We start from the raw sequence: 14,239 nt of genomic DNA on the forward strand, positions 1-14,239 counted from the left end.
AAGTTCTGGGGACAAGGTTTTGCTGATACAGGCATGTGAACTGCATCTGGTGCAAGGACCAAAAAAAATGGCAAATGACTAAAAAACATTACAGTACTTTCTTTTTTTTTCGTTTCAACCTTGGGGAGCGGGCAGGCAAAAAACCTATTTGAATAAAAGCAATTCAAATGTAAAATGTTCTTCTTGCGTGTCCCATTTACAACATGATGTCCACCGCTTGACCACAAGCTTTATTATTCCTGTGATAAATAAGCTTCACTTGTATCACATTTTCTGTGTTCTTTTTCAATTCAAAGTCACACAAGGGTTAATGGAATTCATTATTTCATTGTTTAGTCTTGTTTTGTCATTTGTAATGTTTCAGTCATGTGCCTGATTCTGACTATTCCAAAATATCGTATTCCTTTACATGTGCTTCACACAATAGAAAGATGTTCATTCATATAGCTGAGAATTTCACTGTCATTTGTTCTACATTTCCAAAGTATTGATTTCATGTTCACCCTGTCTATTTTGTGAAGCACTCTTCAGCCCGCGCCTATTGCTGGCAGCTTTTCATGCCTCGACATCCATTCTGTCACTCCACCGCCGCGGTTGGCGAGGAGGCGGTCAAAGGTCAGCGCAAAGTAGAACTAGCCGGACGGGCGAGAGTGGAGGATCGTGCGTTTCCTAAGAAAACAGGAGCAGCCAGCTGGAGTGGAGGTCACGGGTGCGCTGGCTGAGCGTTGGGAGGAGGAATGAAGTGAACTAAAAGCTCTCGTTTGGAATGCTCTTCAGCGCCACTCTGACAAATGGACGCTGCCTCTCCACGCGGCGCTCGGGTCAGAAAGGATGCTTTTTGCAGCTTTTAAGCCGACGCTGATTTCCATTTAAAAACCTCTTTAGTTCACATTTCTAAATGAGAAACAGCACGTAGGTATAAGCGTTACCGTTGCCTGAAATTTTCTTGGAAAGGACTTCTTTTGTTTGACTCCTCAAGTGGGTATGAATAGTGATCTACGCTCAGTTGAATTCAGTTTAGCCTGCTATGCATCCATCATCATCGCTATTTCCGATCGTTGAGATGGCAGCCGCTGTAGAAAATGAACGGACGACCGAATTATAGCCTGTACACGTCAGTCTTGCCAACACACATTCGTCGTGAATGTTCTCATTCATCTAAATCATTTCTTTTCCAAGGCTTTTGCACCAATTGCAATTGCTTCTTTCTTTTGTATTGACATAAAAAAAACGTTATTTTCTAAGAAAGCGGATTATTGCTTTACACTAGAGAGGTGACTGCTGCAAGCAGATCAGTAAAGCCTTATCAGTAAGAACACGGTCGCATAGGTCATCCAAAGATCCAAGACAGATGACACTGCAGCCAAAGTACAGAGACACAGAGGCCGGCCAAGAAAATTAACACCCAGGCACTCATGCAGTGGAGTGGTATGCATGGGTGTCGTCCCTAAAGGAAGCCTCTCCTAAAGCCCAGTCACAAAAAAGCCTGCCAAGAGTTTGCCAGAGCCCAAGCTGAACAGGATGAAGGCAACTATAGTCTGGAGTGATTAGACCAAAATCAATCTTTTTTGGCAACGAGGGTGAGGAGTACAAGGAAAAGTGCAAGGTGCCCTCAGCATAAGATGGAGGGGGTAGTGTTCTTATGTGGGGTTGCATGAGTGCTACGGGTGTTAGAGATTTGCATTTCATTGACGGCATCATGAATTCTCAAATGTACTGCTCTATCCTGAAAGCTAAGATGCTTCCATCACTTGTGGCTGTTGGTCGTGGTGGCATATTTCAACATGACAATGACCCAAAACACACGTCTAAGGCTACTTTGATGCCTGACTTTTTGAAGAGGAAGAGGGTGAGAGTGTTTCCATGGTGAGGTATGTCACCTGATCTGTACCTTATAGAGCATATTTGGGGAATACTAAAGAGGCAGGTTGAGCATCACTCCCAATCCAACATCCAGGCTCTGAAAGAGGTCATTCTTGAGGAATGGAAAAAAATGGATTTAGCCAATTTGTGCACTCCATGCCAAGGACACCTGGGGTTCTCATTTCAAATAATGGAGGCTATACAAAGTACTAAATGTACTAGATGTAGTTGTGTTTGTTGTGGGGTGTACTAATTTTTGCTTTCACGGAAACAGGAAAATATGTTATTTAAGTTATCATTTCACCTTTCTGCTTGTGTTATAATGTAAAAACATAGTGCAATGAACATAAAGAACTATTTGGGGTATATTGTTTTCGTTTTAGTCCTGTGAAAAAATGTCCTTTTCGGGGGGTGGGGGGGTGTACTCATTATTGCTGTGCACTGTATATATATATAAATCACCATTACAATAAGTGAAATCTGGGGTACTTGGAATAGAAATATCCTATTTAAATGCGCCCTAAGTATGCTTTATATATATATATATATATATATATATATATATATATATATATATATATATATATATATATATATATATATATATATATATATATATATATATAGTATTTACGGCAATTGTTTTTTTTAACTAATTAAAAAAAAGGCTTTAAAACCACAATGCATTGAGAGCAAGAAAGAAGAATGAGTGAGGTAGAGTACTCTGTGACTACAGAAAAAAAAACATCCCTTTTTTTCTTAACTAAAGTAGCATCTCTTCAATATTCCTCCATCCATTATTTTGACCGCTTATCCTCACAAGGGATACTGGCGCGATGGAGTCTATCCCAGCTGTCTTTGGCAGAAGGCGGAGTGCACCTTGAACTGGTTGCAAGCCAATCGCAGGGCAATATATTTCAATAATCATAGCTAAAGATTTACTTCATGAAATTGACCTGCAACCTTTTCTTTCGGTGGGCAAAATAAAGTAGAATATGAAGGCAGAGACTGAACGCTTCCAAACACTTTGTTCACCACGCCTTTTGTCAAATATACAGTTATAAACAATAATGTACCACCATCTAGTGACTGACAGGAGAAAGTACAGTAAAAAAAAAAACACACAAAAAAAAACATTATCAAGTTATAACTGAAAATAAATTGTGAGAATGCAAAATCGTAACCCGTGTTGGTAGGGGATTCACTGTAATTGCTGGCCATTGCAAAAACAAAACAAAACATATTAAAAGTAGCTTTAATGAAAAATATATCTTTCTAAAAGACCCACACATCCCCCAAACACTATTGAAAAAGATATTGGAAAAAAAGAAGGCCCACTGTATTTAGTTTAAATGTACTGATGCGACGAATTTCTACTGTCAGTGCATTTACACAGACAGTTTTTAAAGGTAGTGCCTCGCCATCTACTGGCAAAATATAAGAATGCAATCTTATTTCTACTCATTTGTTCGGGAAAATGATGTTGCTTGAGTATTTTGAGTTAGTCGCATTGTCAGTGTGAATCAACTTGCATCTTAAGGCCTCATTGATCTGGAATGCTTTAATGTTCACCAAATTTTTGTATTTCAAAAGCCTTCAATTGCACTGCATCATACTGCCACCAGGGAGCGGTATTGGCTTTTATGGACGCTGGCAGGAACTAAAACAAGAGCGCTCCCAAGCTAAGCTAAACTAGGCTAGCAAGAAAAAAACAAAAACAAAAACTTCCCATAGAGTCAAAACTTGGAGTCAACATGTTTCTTCAGACAGTCAAACCGCTGCTGCTCCGTTGCAGGAGCCTACCGCTGGCTTGCACAAGATCGTACCACGGCGACAACGTCGCCCGGCTCGGCTCTCAGCCTGACAAACACTCCGCCGACTATCAGGTGAGCTATATGCTAAGTTGCAACCTTGCTAACATCCGAGAGGAGCTGCAGTTCTTGGGATGAGGTCAAAATGTTGACATGGACCCAAAAAAAAAAATAAAAAATCTTTCAGACCGCTTATTTGCTGTAATAGTGTTACAGAGCTTGAAAGTCACTGATCGGGGTGTAAATCCAGCGTGGCGTGACTTTTCAGTACAGCGTAGGAATGTACAAGTACTAACTTGGCTTTATGGGACCTTATTGGTTTATGTTGCACAGTTATATTTAAAACTCAAATCTCTTGTTTTGTATGGAGTTTGTCTCAGTACGAAGCATTGATGGACGTATTCCTTGTCAAAAGTCCTGGATCTTTGAACTTGTGTGCATCCTTCAGAGATCATGTTGACCTATAGAAAAAAAACAAACAAAAGACCAAAAAACACTTTTACAAGAGTTTTTGTATTCTGACCAGCTGTTATGTTACGCAAATGCGCTAAATAAGTGATTGTCAAAATGTGGTTTGAGTGCCTGTAGTGGTAAGAGCAGTTATTTTGTCAGTAGTTTATTCTTTAATAGAATGAATGTTCATTTTTATTTAAACAGAACAACTGTGCTTTTTTTCTACAGCTGTTATCAGGCACTGCATTACAAAAACATTACATTTTAGACGTGGAATATAGCAAAATTGCAAACACAGAAGGGGAATTTCAATTTTCCCTGTTTGTGATCTACAATTCAGACTGCTTTTAGTAATTATGTGAGCTTTATTTGGGTAAGAGCAACACTTCAAATATTTTTGAACGGGCGTTAAAATGATCAAGCTCAACACAATTGCAATCACTGTCATTTAGATTTGGAATGTCCAAAGCTCACAACATGGTAATCAAATCATTTTAGTCAAAATAAATCTTCGACGATAATCATGATGTTAATTTTTTTTATACTAACTCTGATATCTAGCTTGGTATGCCTGTAATCAACATTTGCCCTTTTTTTAACGAACAGGAGGCCATATGACTCAACATACAAATCCATTTTTTTTCTTGCAGGAGAACTACGAGCGAATGCAAGCTCTTGTCGATGAATTGAAAAGCCGAACCGAGAAGATTAAATTAGGTGGGTAAGAGTTCCTTGGGTCAAATCAACGTTTGTGGTTGATGGTCCTAGAATGTTTAACTGTATTTGTATGTGGTTTGCAATTATCTGTTGCCAATTTATTTCACTGCTGTATAAAAACGCATGTGGGAAAAGACTTACCTTTTAAAGAAAATGAAGAAAAAGCGTGACTAGCGAGTTTTTTTATCATGTGATAGTGTTTCCTAATAGTCATCCACAATGCAATGGAGTGGTCACAAAAGAGTTATTTGGGTTTGTTTTTGTTCTTATGATTGCAGGTGGGGGAGAAAAAGCCAGAAAACTTCACACTTCCCGTGGTAAGCTCTTACCCAGAGAACGCATCGACAGACTCCTGGATCCAGGGTACTGCTTGATATGTTTGTGTTCTTGATTCTTGAGCACATTTTAAAATCAAGGCTCAGTGATGCACAAATAGTATTTCATTATGCGATCTTAACAATTGATCATTTCGACTCCGCTTAAAAAGAGTGCTGCTTATTTTCCTAATATAATCAACCGGATGTTTTACAGGACTCCTTTTTTAGAATTTTCCCAGTTTGCTGCATACGAGTTGTATGGAAAAGAGGAAGTGCCAGCAGGCGGGATGATCACTGGGATTGGACGGGTTTCTGGGTAAATCTGTGATGTCAACTGTTATAAGACAATATGATTTTTTTTCTGTAAAGCTTTTGGAAAGGTTGTGTTTCAACAGCACTTCTTTAAAATGATTGTTTCTAACAGTGAACACCCATTTTAAGGTCTTTGAGTCAGGTTCAAGACCACCATGCCGTTGAAACTGCTCTGGTCAGCGGTTTTAATGACATACATTTAACCACTTAAGACAGATTTTTAGTCTTTTAGTGTCATTGGATCTCCATGCTGCATTCAACACTTTAGTAAAGAGGAAATCAGTTCTTGATTGATTTTCATCTTGCTTTAAAGAATAGAGATTTTTTTTTTTTTTCGGTCGGTAACTTGTAATCTATTTAGGCCAATGTTTCATGTAGCGTACACTAAGGCCCCATTCAGGGCCTCTTCTGTTTAATATCTATACGCTTCCACTTGTTCTGTGGAAAAACAAATAAATTAATGATATTAATTATGCAACTGGCACAAGGCTGTTAATTTGAATGTCTTTCGATGACCTTGGGTTTATAGAATGACTGTATGTAATGTAATATATTACATTTTGTTCATTTTTCTGAAACAGGGTAGAATGCGTCATTGTTGCCAATGACGCAACAGTCAAAGGTGGAACATACTATCCAGTTACAGTCAAGAAGCATCTTCGTGCGCAAGAAATCGCTCAGCAGAACCATTTGCCCTGCATCTACTTAGGTGAGTTTGGGAATTTCTTCAAGCACAAAGGAAATGGCTCATCTCCCACCTGTTCCCCAAATGTTTTGTTCACCGTTCCTTCACAAGCTCTAAGAAACTTTCAGTTTTAAAGTCCAAGAGTTACATTGGGAAAAAAACAGACTCGAGTATTGAAAAAAATCCTTGGTGGCATACCAACATGTAAATTAGACAGTTATGCCTTTGGTTTTCTACATTTAAAGGCCCTTCTAAAATGTGCAGTTTTTATTTATTGAACCATAAGTCTTCGTTGTGAGATAGGCCCTCAGACCAAAGGGAAATTTTGTGGATTGATGAAATAGAAACGCTAAATACGATACAGAATGGGTGGAGGCAAAAAATGTTGATTCCCAATACGAACACTAGAGGTCACTGTTCTTCAATTGTAGTGAGTTGGGTATAGGACAGTGGTTCTCAAATTGGGTACGGGTACCCCTCGGGGTACTTGAAAGAACTCCCGTGGATACTCGAGATTTAAAAACAAACAAACTAAAGATAATTATTGAATTCATGAAATGTTTCAGGAAAATACAAGTTCATAAAACATATTTTATATCAACAGGTTATTCAATTTTATTGTTTTAAAAAGATCCTCCCCATACTAGAATAGTTTGACCCAATTTGTCAGACGCCACCCCTGGATACCTGTCAAGTTAATTATTTATTTGTGTGAACATATCTCTACTATGATCCCAGAAGAGGGCACTTTAAGTTGAATATTTTTCTATGGACAAATATTTATTTATGTTAATAATAAGAATTCTTCTTCTTTTTTTTGATCAGGTCTTACATTTGATTATTCTTTGTGGGGAAATATTTATTAAAAATGAATTATTTAATTTTATGAACAGATATCTAATGTAATCCTGAAAGAGGAGCCCTTATTTTTAATATTTTTCTGTGGACAAACATTTATGTATAATTATTTCTTTTTTTGAACAGGTCTGACACTTTATGTTGATTATTTTTTGTGGACAAATATTTATTATTAAGTATTAAGTTATTTCTTTTTGATAACAGACCTCTTCCATGATCCAAAAAAGGACACTTTATGTTGATTATTTTTTGTTGAGCAATACAAACACAGTTTGAAAGGTTCTAATGTTTAATAAATCAGACTCTGATGGCAAGTTTTTTTGTTTTTTTTTTTAATCCAAAAATGCTTTGCACTGGTTAAGGGGTACTTGGCTGAAAACGTATTTCACATGGGGTACATCACTGAAAAAAGGTTGAGAACCACTGGTTTAAGGGGATGAATCGCTAGGTGTGTGGCCGTAATTTTCCAACTGTAATCTGTTTGCTATTCTCAAGATCAGTAACATTCGGCTGCGTTTTATGTGCGGCGGGTCTGAGTTAGTTGTCAGTGATGCTTAAGATGAAAACTTTTCTCTTTACATCTCTCTGTCATTTGCTGACAATATGATCACTTCAGTGGACTCAGGAGGCGCCAATCTTCCCAGGCAAGCAGATGTTTTTCCCGACAGAGATCACTTTGGACGTATTTTCTACAACCAGGCCAGACTATCATCAGAAGGAATAGCACAGGTAATACTGCAGTGCTTACCTGATGTTGAAAAGTTTTTACTTCAAGAAAGTTTTTTTTCTTCTGTTTTTGAGCCCGGCTTCATGAATACCACTTTTGAAAACGCAATCTTTTATCTTTGTCCCTGAGATTGCCGTGGTGATGGGTTCCTGCACTGCTGGTGGAGCATATGTCCCCGCCATGGCAGACGAAAGCATCATAGTGAAGAAGCAAGGAACTATTTTCCTTGGTGGACCGCCGCTGGTATTTCAAGTTTTCTTTCCAATGACAAAAATGTCGGGTGTAATTATTTTTACTGTCAAATTGATTTGAATGATCACTGGTGCAGATAACAGATTATGATTTGTGTCAATGGTCAGTAGGTAATCCCTTTTCTTATTTTTTCCCAGGTCAAAGCTGCTACTGGAGAGCAAGTTTCTGCTGAGGATCTTGGAGGTGCCGATCTTCACTGCAGGTCGAAAGTTGCACTAACAAAAAAAAAGGATTATAACTTAATTTGAGCCTGAGATAATGTGGGTTTTAATTACATTTCATTGAAGTCCCAGAAACTGTGGTTTACCATGTTTTCTGTCAACTTGTAGTTACAGTACCGAGATCTAGGGATGCGGGTGCAGTCAGTGGACGCGACAATCATTGCTTTTTAAAGTATTTTAATTATATATATATTAAAAAAAAATTTTACCTCGTGATAATTCATTTCTTTCCTTGTATGAATTACTGCTGTTTGCTTTACTGCATAATTGGAACACTTTCTCCTTTGAAATGCCTCTCTGACAAATATTTTTATTTCACAGGAAGTCAGGTGTGACGGACCATTACGCTTTAGATGACAACCATGCTCTCCATTTAGCACGGAAGGCCGTAAGGAGCCTGAATTACAAGAAAACTCTTGATGTAAGTCCAGATATTGTGAGTTATGTGGTGATAGAGACATGCTGATTGTTGTATGGTGTCATGTCTCAGGTTACTATGGAACCCACCGAAGCTCCTCTTTACCCTGCGGATGAACTCTATGGCATCGTCGGAGACAATCTCAAACGGAACTTTGACGTCAGAGAGGTACTTTGACTAGATTTAAGTCTATGTGTTTATGAGACTAAGAGGACGATTTGTTTTCAATGTGCAAAATTGTCATGCTGAATGCATTGGACCACACAAAAGAATCAAACTGCACGATTACAGACAGGCAAAAAGAATGATGGGGGAGCACAGTTGTCAGCAGAGATCAGGAAGCATACTAACTCGCTTCCACATTCAAACCTTTAATTGTATGGTTCCAAAACCCAGTCTTTGTATGTAACATGAGTGGACCCTGTCCTCATTCTTTTTTTGATGAATTGTTCATTATTCGCCAAACTGCTGTTTATTGTTAAATAAGTTAAGATATACATATAACTGCAAGCTTACAGTGCTACAGGTCAGAGTGAAAACAATGTCTTGTGTCTTGAAAAATAAATTGATGACATGATGACAAAATGCGATATATTGTGTGTGGTGGCTTGTAGGTCATTGCCAGAATTGTTGACGGGAGTAAATTTGATGAATTCAAGGCACTCTATGGAGACACCCTTGTGACAGGTATGTTCGAAAAAGGAAACTGAACAAAATAGTCAATAGTTATATATATTCTACATTATAATTTCTATGAAAGGTCTCTGATTCGTGATACACATGCCTGACTTCCATGCAGCCAATGTGTGTTGGTATTATGTCTGTATGGATTTGAAAAATAATCCCAATGTATTTTTTTCTCCCCCCTAAATATAGTAATTGGGATTTAAACTGTGATTATTTTTTTTCCAAGTTCCCATGTTTATTATGTTTCAACTAACACAATAAATAAATAATTCATATAAACATTTATGGCATTCATTTATGTATTTTGACTTTATAGGCGAGGCTTACTCTAAAATTAATGCGGATGAAACATGGATTAATATGAAAGATGGTTTTTATTCATTTGTTTCAATTCTAGTTGTTAATTAACTACTAAACACTTTGACCTGTAGGGGTGTCCCAAACCTGATATTGATATGAAATCGACCCAATATCAGCAAAAGAGGAGGAGGAGATTATTTCATTACATTCAAAATTTTCAATATTTTCACTCATATATAGAAACAGTCCTTTCCCAAATTTTTCTAATAAGTGGGTCATGGTTTTTCATACTGACTGTTGTTAACAATTGTTCTTTGTTCAAAGATGATCACTTCATCAAGAAGCTTCAAACATTTTATATTAAAAAATATATAAAAGTATGTATTATTCATGGTAATATTGTTTCGATATCAGTATATATCTGGACTCCTGGCTGCAGTGTTTATCGAATATGAAGTAAAAAAGTTGTATTGGGGCACCCCCCAACATTTGCTATGACAGCACAAAATTCTACAAAACGAATGTGATGTAAACATGAGTCAAGGGTGAAAGTCAAATGGCAGCAAAGATGCAAATAAATATTAAACTTTTCATGTTTTCATGATAAAATTAATCTGTGAAGCCCTTTGAGACTTCGGTGATTCAGAGCTATACAAATAAAATTTGATTGATTGATTGAAAATTTATAATATGTAGACAAATGAACTGCACTTACCAAAGCGATGGTCTTATCTAGGCACCCTGTATATCTATATACATATATATCTATGTACATCTCTCTCTCTCTCTCTCTCTATCTCTCTCTCTCTCCCCCCCCCCCTCTCTCTATATATATATATATATATATATATATATATATATATATATAATATATATATATATATAATGACGACCAGCCTAATTACAGTCATGTGACTGAATATTTACTTGCAGGATTCTCCAGAATTTTTGGTTACCCCGTCGGAATAATAGGCAACAACGGAGTGCTGTTTTCTGAATCTGCGAAAAAGGTAAAAATATTGTTTGTAAGTTGTAAGCTTGCTTAGCGGCTCAATCATGTGAAAGTTTTTTCAAGAGTGAGACCGCAGTGTTCTTGAAGTGTCAAGGACTTATACGCATTAGCCGAGTAAGCCCCCTCCCATGGGAATAAGCGCCGCTTCCAACAATGAATACCAATATTCCTCTCGTGAGAGCACCTCGTGCTAATAGATGATTTGTTCTGACCCTTCTTAGTGGAGGGGCGGCTACAATAAGCGATCTAATTGCGTTTGTCTGGGCCCGTACCTAAGCGGCCTGAATACTATCGTAATAACGTTGCATTTGAAAGCCACGGACCATTTTCATTCAACATTGTTCACTTAATTTGCCAGCCTATTCTGCTGTGGACACAGCTGAACTGTAACCGCCCTTTAAATGGACGAGATGTTGAATGTGTCATTATAGACTCGTACGCTTTTCACAATTGCCGTTCGATTTGTATGCGTGTGTGTGTGTGTGTGATTGGGGGCAAAAAAATATCTGATTCATTTGCGTGCCTCGGTGTGAAAGTGCAAACATTGGGTGTTTTATCAGCGTGATTGCCGTTGAATGCGATGGGCGCAGTGATTCAAATGTGCTCGGCAAGCACATCCGAGAAAAATCAATACTGCGCCCGCTTTTGGAGACGCGCTGTCATCGCCAAGGATGCAGGCGGCCTTCTGCGGTGCTAAATGCTTCACTCAAAGCTGTTTGTGTTTTTGCGAAAGTGAAAGGCTACAAAGAAACGATTGGATCCGCGCTGTCTGAAAGTGACGAGACTGATAATTACTCTCTCACTTTGCTAACACTTTCTAATTAGAAGGAAACCTCTAAACAAAGATTTCAAGAGCATGTTTGCACACTTTGTTTGTGAATTAACTCCATCCGCTTGTCTTTTTTAGGGCACGCATTTTATCGAGTTATGTTGCCAGCGAAACATTCCACTTATTTTTCTGCAAAACATTACAGGTTAGTGGGAACTTGCTGGTGTTTCTTAATAAGTGTCTGTGTTCATAAAAGACAAAATCTTCGAATTTCTAAAACGAAACCCCTTTCAATAAAATAGTATGTTTGTTGAGGCAATAACATTGCTTTGTCCAAAACAGCAAGCTATTTGGTTAATCATTTGTGAACAGACCTACAAGGGGACTCAGGTAACATCATGAAGATGACCAAATGTGAAGATTCTGACAAATTGAGTCACAATTTTCCAGAATGCATACTGATGAAATCAATCAGTATCAATATGGCTGTGCGCATGTTGTCTCAACAAAGACTTATCTCGGGCTACTATAAACTTGCTTTTATGTAACTAATGAAACCAAAAACATATTTGGATGCAGTTTTCCTTGACAACCCATGCACATTTTCCCTTCTGAGAACGACAGGTACCCTTTAATGGACATTTTCACTTCATCACATGTATGATGTCATGATTTTATAATGAGGCGTCCATAGAATTAAAAGTAGATATGTGACTTCCATGTTAGGTTTCATGGTGGGCAGAGAGTATGAAGCCGGAGGGATCGCCAAGGACGGAGCTAAGATGGTCACGGCTGTTGCCTGCGCTAACGTACCCAAGATGACCGTCATCATCGGCGGCTCTTACGGGGCAGGCAACTACGGCATGTGCGGACGAGCCTACAGGTAGGATGACTCCAGAATGATTGTGTTGTTGGATGAAGTGCCCACATTCCGAGCCAGGCTGGATGATTTTAAGTTCAATTTGAAAGCAGACAATAACAATAATTTGGGTTGTTAGGCGATGAACTACTTGTCTTTTGTTAGTTATTTGTTGTTTTCTTGCAATCGAACAACAGTGCTTTCAGACTTATATTGCTGCCAATTTTCACACCAGGCTTTCTAAAATCGCTTTGTGTACGTGTGATTTTTTTTTTTTTCCCATTCCTGTCATCATGATGAGCACATCCAAAACATCCCTACTGACTGAGTGCCTGTCTTCATCCACAGCCCCCGATTCCTCTACATGTGGCCGAATTCCAGGATTTCTGTCATGGGCGGTGAGCAGGCCGCCACCGTCCTGGCCACCATCACCAAGGATCAGCGAGCCAGAGAGGGAAAGGAGGTAACAAAAGGCTTGTGTTAGCTATCCAGGATATGCTGCCAAATGCATAAACATAAAGACTTGACACCTTTTATTTGAAGATCACCATTACACCATTACTTAATGTGGTAATGATTCTGATTAGTGCTGTCGTTGGCTGCAATTAAAATGTGTTAGATGTCCTGTGGGGGATCTGCTGAGAGCTTTAATAGCTGCAAAATGACATCTCAGCTTGGTACTGATGATTAAGATGATTAGACATTATACAGTGAGAACACAATGATGAGATAATGTCCACATTGGTATTTTTTATGTAAATGTAGACCTCCTGGCTACTGTTTTATAATTTTTGACCTCTCAAAAGTTCACAGCGGAACAGGAAGCCGCCATGAAGGAGCCAATTGTGCGGCGATTTGAAGAAGAGGGAAGTCCTTACTACTCCAGTGCCAGGTAACATTGGCAATTTTGTCTTTGACTAGCATGTAGAGGCACTTTGCAATTACAGTGGGTCCTCCAGAGTTGAATGTTATCTGTCCGTCAAGCTCTCACGCATACATATTTAAAAGCTCACTTCTAATAGGAATTACAAAAAAAACAAAGACCCTCCCACATAGGTTGCATTTCAGATCACCCCTGCAACATGATGGTATTTACTGTACTCATTTTTTCAAAGTCTTAAAACATCATTAAGATAGTACCAGTACTTGATGCAACACTAGTTCAATCCATGTCAACACATAATATTTTTTTCAGATTTATTGCACTGTTTTTTTTCAGTTTTATTGCTTTCCATAGGCATAAAAACATTATACGAGAGGATTGAGAACTTCAAGGCTTGAAATACTTGCTGTTTTTCACTTAGCATATTTTTTCAGTAGTTACACACAATAGTTGCCATCTAGTGGCTGACAGTGGCATTACATACAAAATATACACAGAACAATGCAAACGAGAGTTAAATTGTTGCCTTATTGTTTTAACAGTCGAGGCTCATTGGCACGTCTGCTCATCTGTCCCTCCATCTGTCCCTCCATCTGTCCGTCAAACTGCTCATGTCAATTTTTTGGTGTATAAGAATTCAGCATTCATGTGACCTTGACAGCTCAACAAGGATTTGCATCCTTTTTAGGTAGGAAGTAAAATTAAACAACTGAGATAGGATGAGGTTGCACACTTTGTTCTGGCTGATGATGTGGCTGTGCATCATCTAAACTATTTACATCCACTTCTCATCTGTAAGCCTCAGAGTGGTCTTAAGGTTATGATGTTTCATGTTTCTCCCCAGACTGTGGGATGACGGAATTATTGATCCTGCTGACACTCGCCTGGTGTTGGGACTGAGTCTGAGTGCCGCACTTAACGCACCAACGAAGAAGACCCGTTTCGGAGTGTTCCGGATGTGATATGCTCAGCCTGCTCTGCATATGTTAATACTTGTCGTAGTCCTTTTGGTCTCGTGTTCTGTGTCATAAAGCAAACGGGAAACCAACCACACTTGAGGAATATTGTTTATATTTTGGTGATTACAATATGTAC

The 14,239-nt window shown here is 38.4% G+C and overlaps 1 protein-coding gene across 1 annotated transcript; it reads left to right on the forward strand.

Moving 5' to 3' along the window:
• Positions 1–3,504: 3,504 nt before the first annotated feature.
• mccc2 (methylcrotonyl-CoA carboxylase subunit 2) lies at positions 3,505–14,192 on the forward strand. Its single transcript, XM_088418888.1, has 17 exons — positions 3,505–3,749; positions 4,778–4,844; positions 5,123–5,207; positions 5,376–5,477; positions 6,055–6,182; positions 7,633–7,745; positions 7,873–7,986; positions 8,133–8,197; positions 8,538–8,637; positions 8,707–8,802; positions 9,249–9,321; positions 10,555–10,631; positions 11,541–11,607; positions 12,129–12,285; positions 12,610–12,724; positions 13,068–13,153; positions 13,989–14,192. Exons 1-17 carry the CDS (start codon positions 3,618–3,620, stop codon positions 14,104–14,106), a joined length of 1,695 nt encoding a protein of 564 aa, XP_088275014.1. The 5' UTR covers positions 3,505–3,617; the 3' UTR covers positions 14,107–14,192.
• The last annotated feature ends 47 nt before the right edge of the window (positions 14,193–14,239 follow it).

Source organism: Hippichthys cyanospilos, chromosome 1 (genome assembly GCF_059441005.1).
Source record: "Hippichthys cyanospilos isolate Australia breed blue-spotted pipefish chromosome 1, RoL_Hcya_1.0, whole genome shotgun sequence".
Taxonomy (NCBI): domain Eukaryota; kingdom Metazoa; phylum Chordata; class Actinopteri; order Syngnathiformes; family Syngnathidae; genus Hippichthys; species Hippichthys cyanospilos.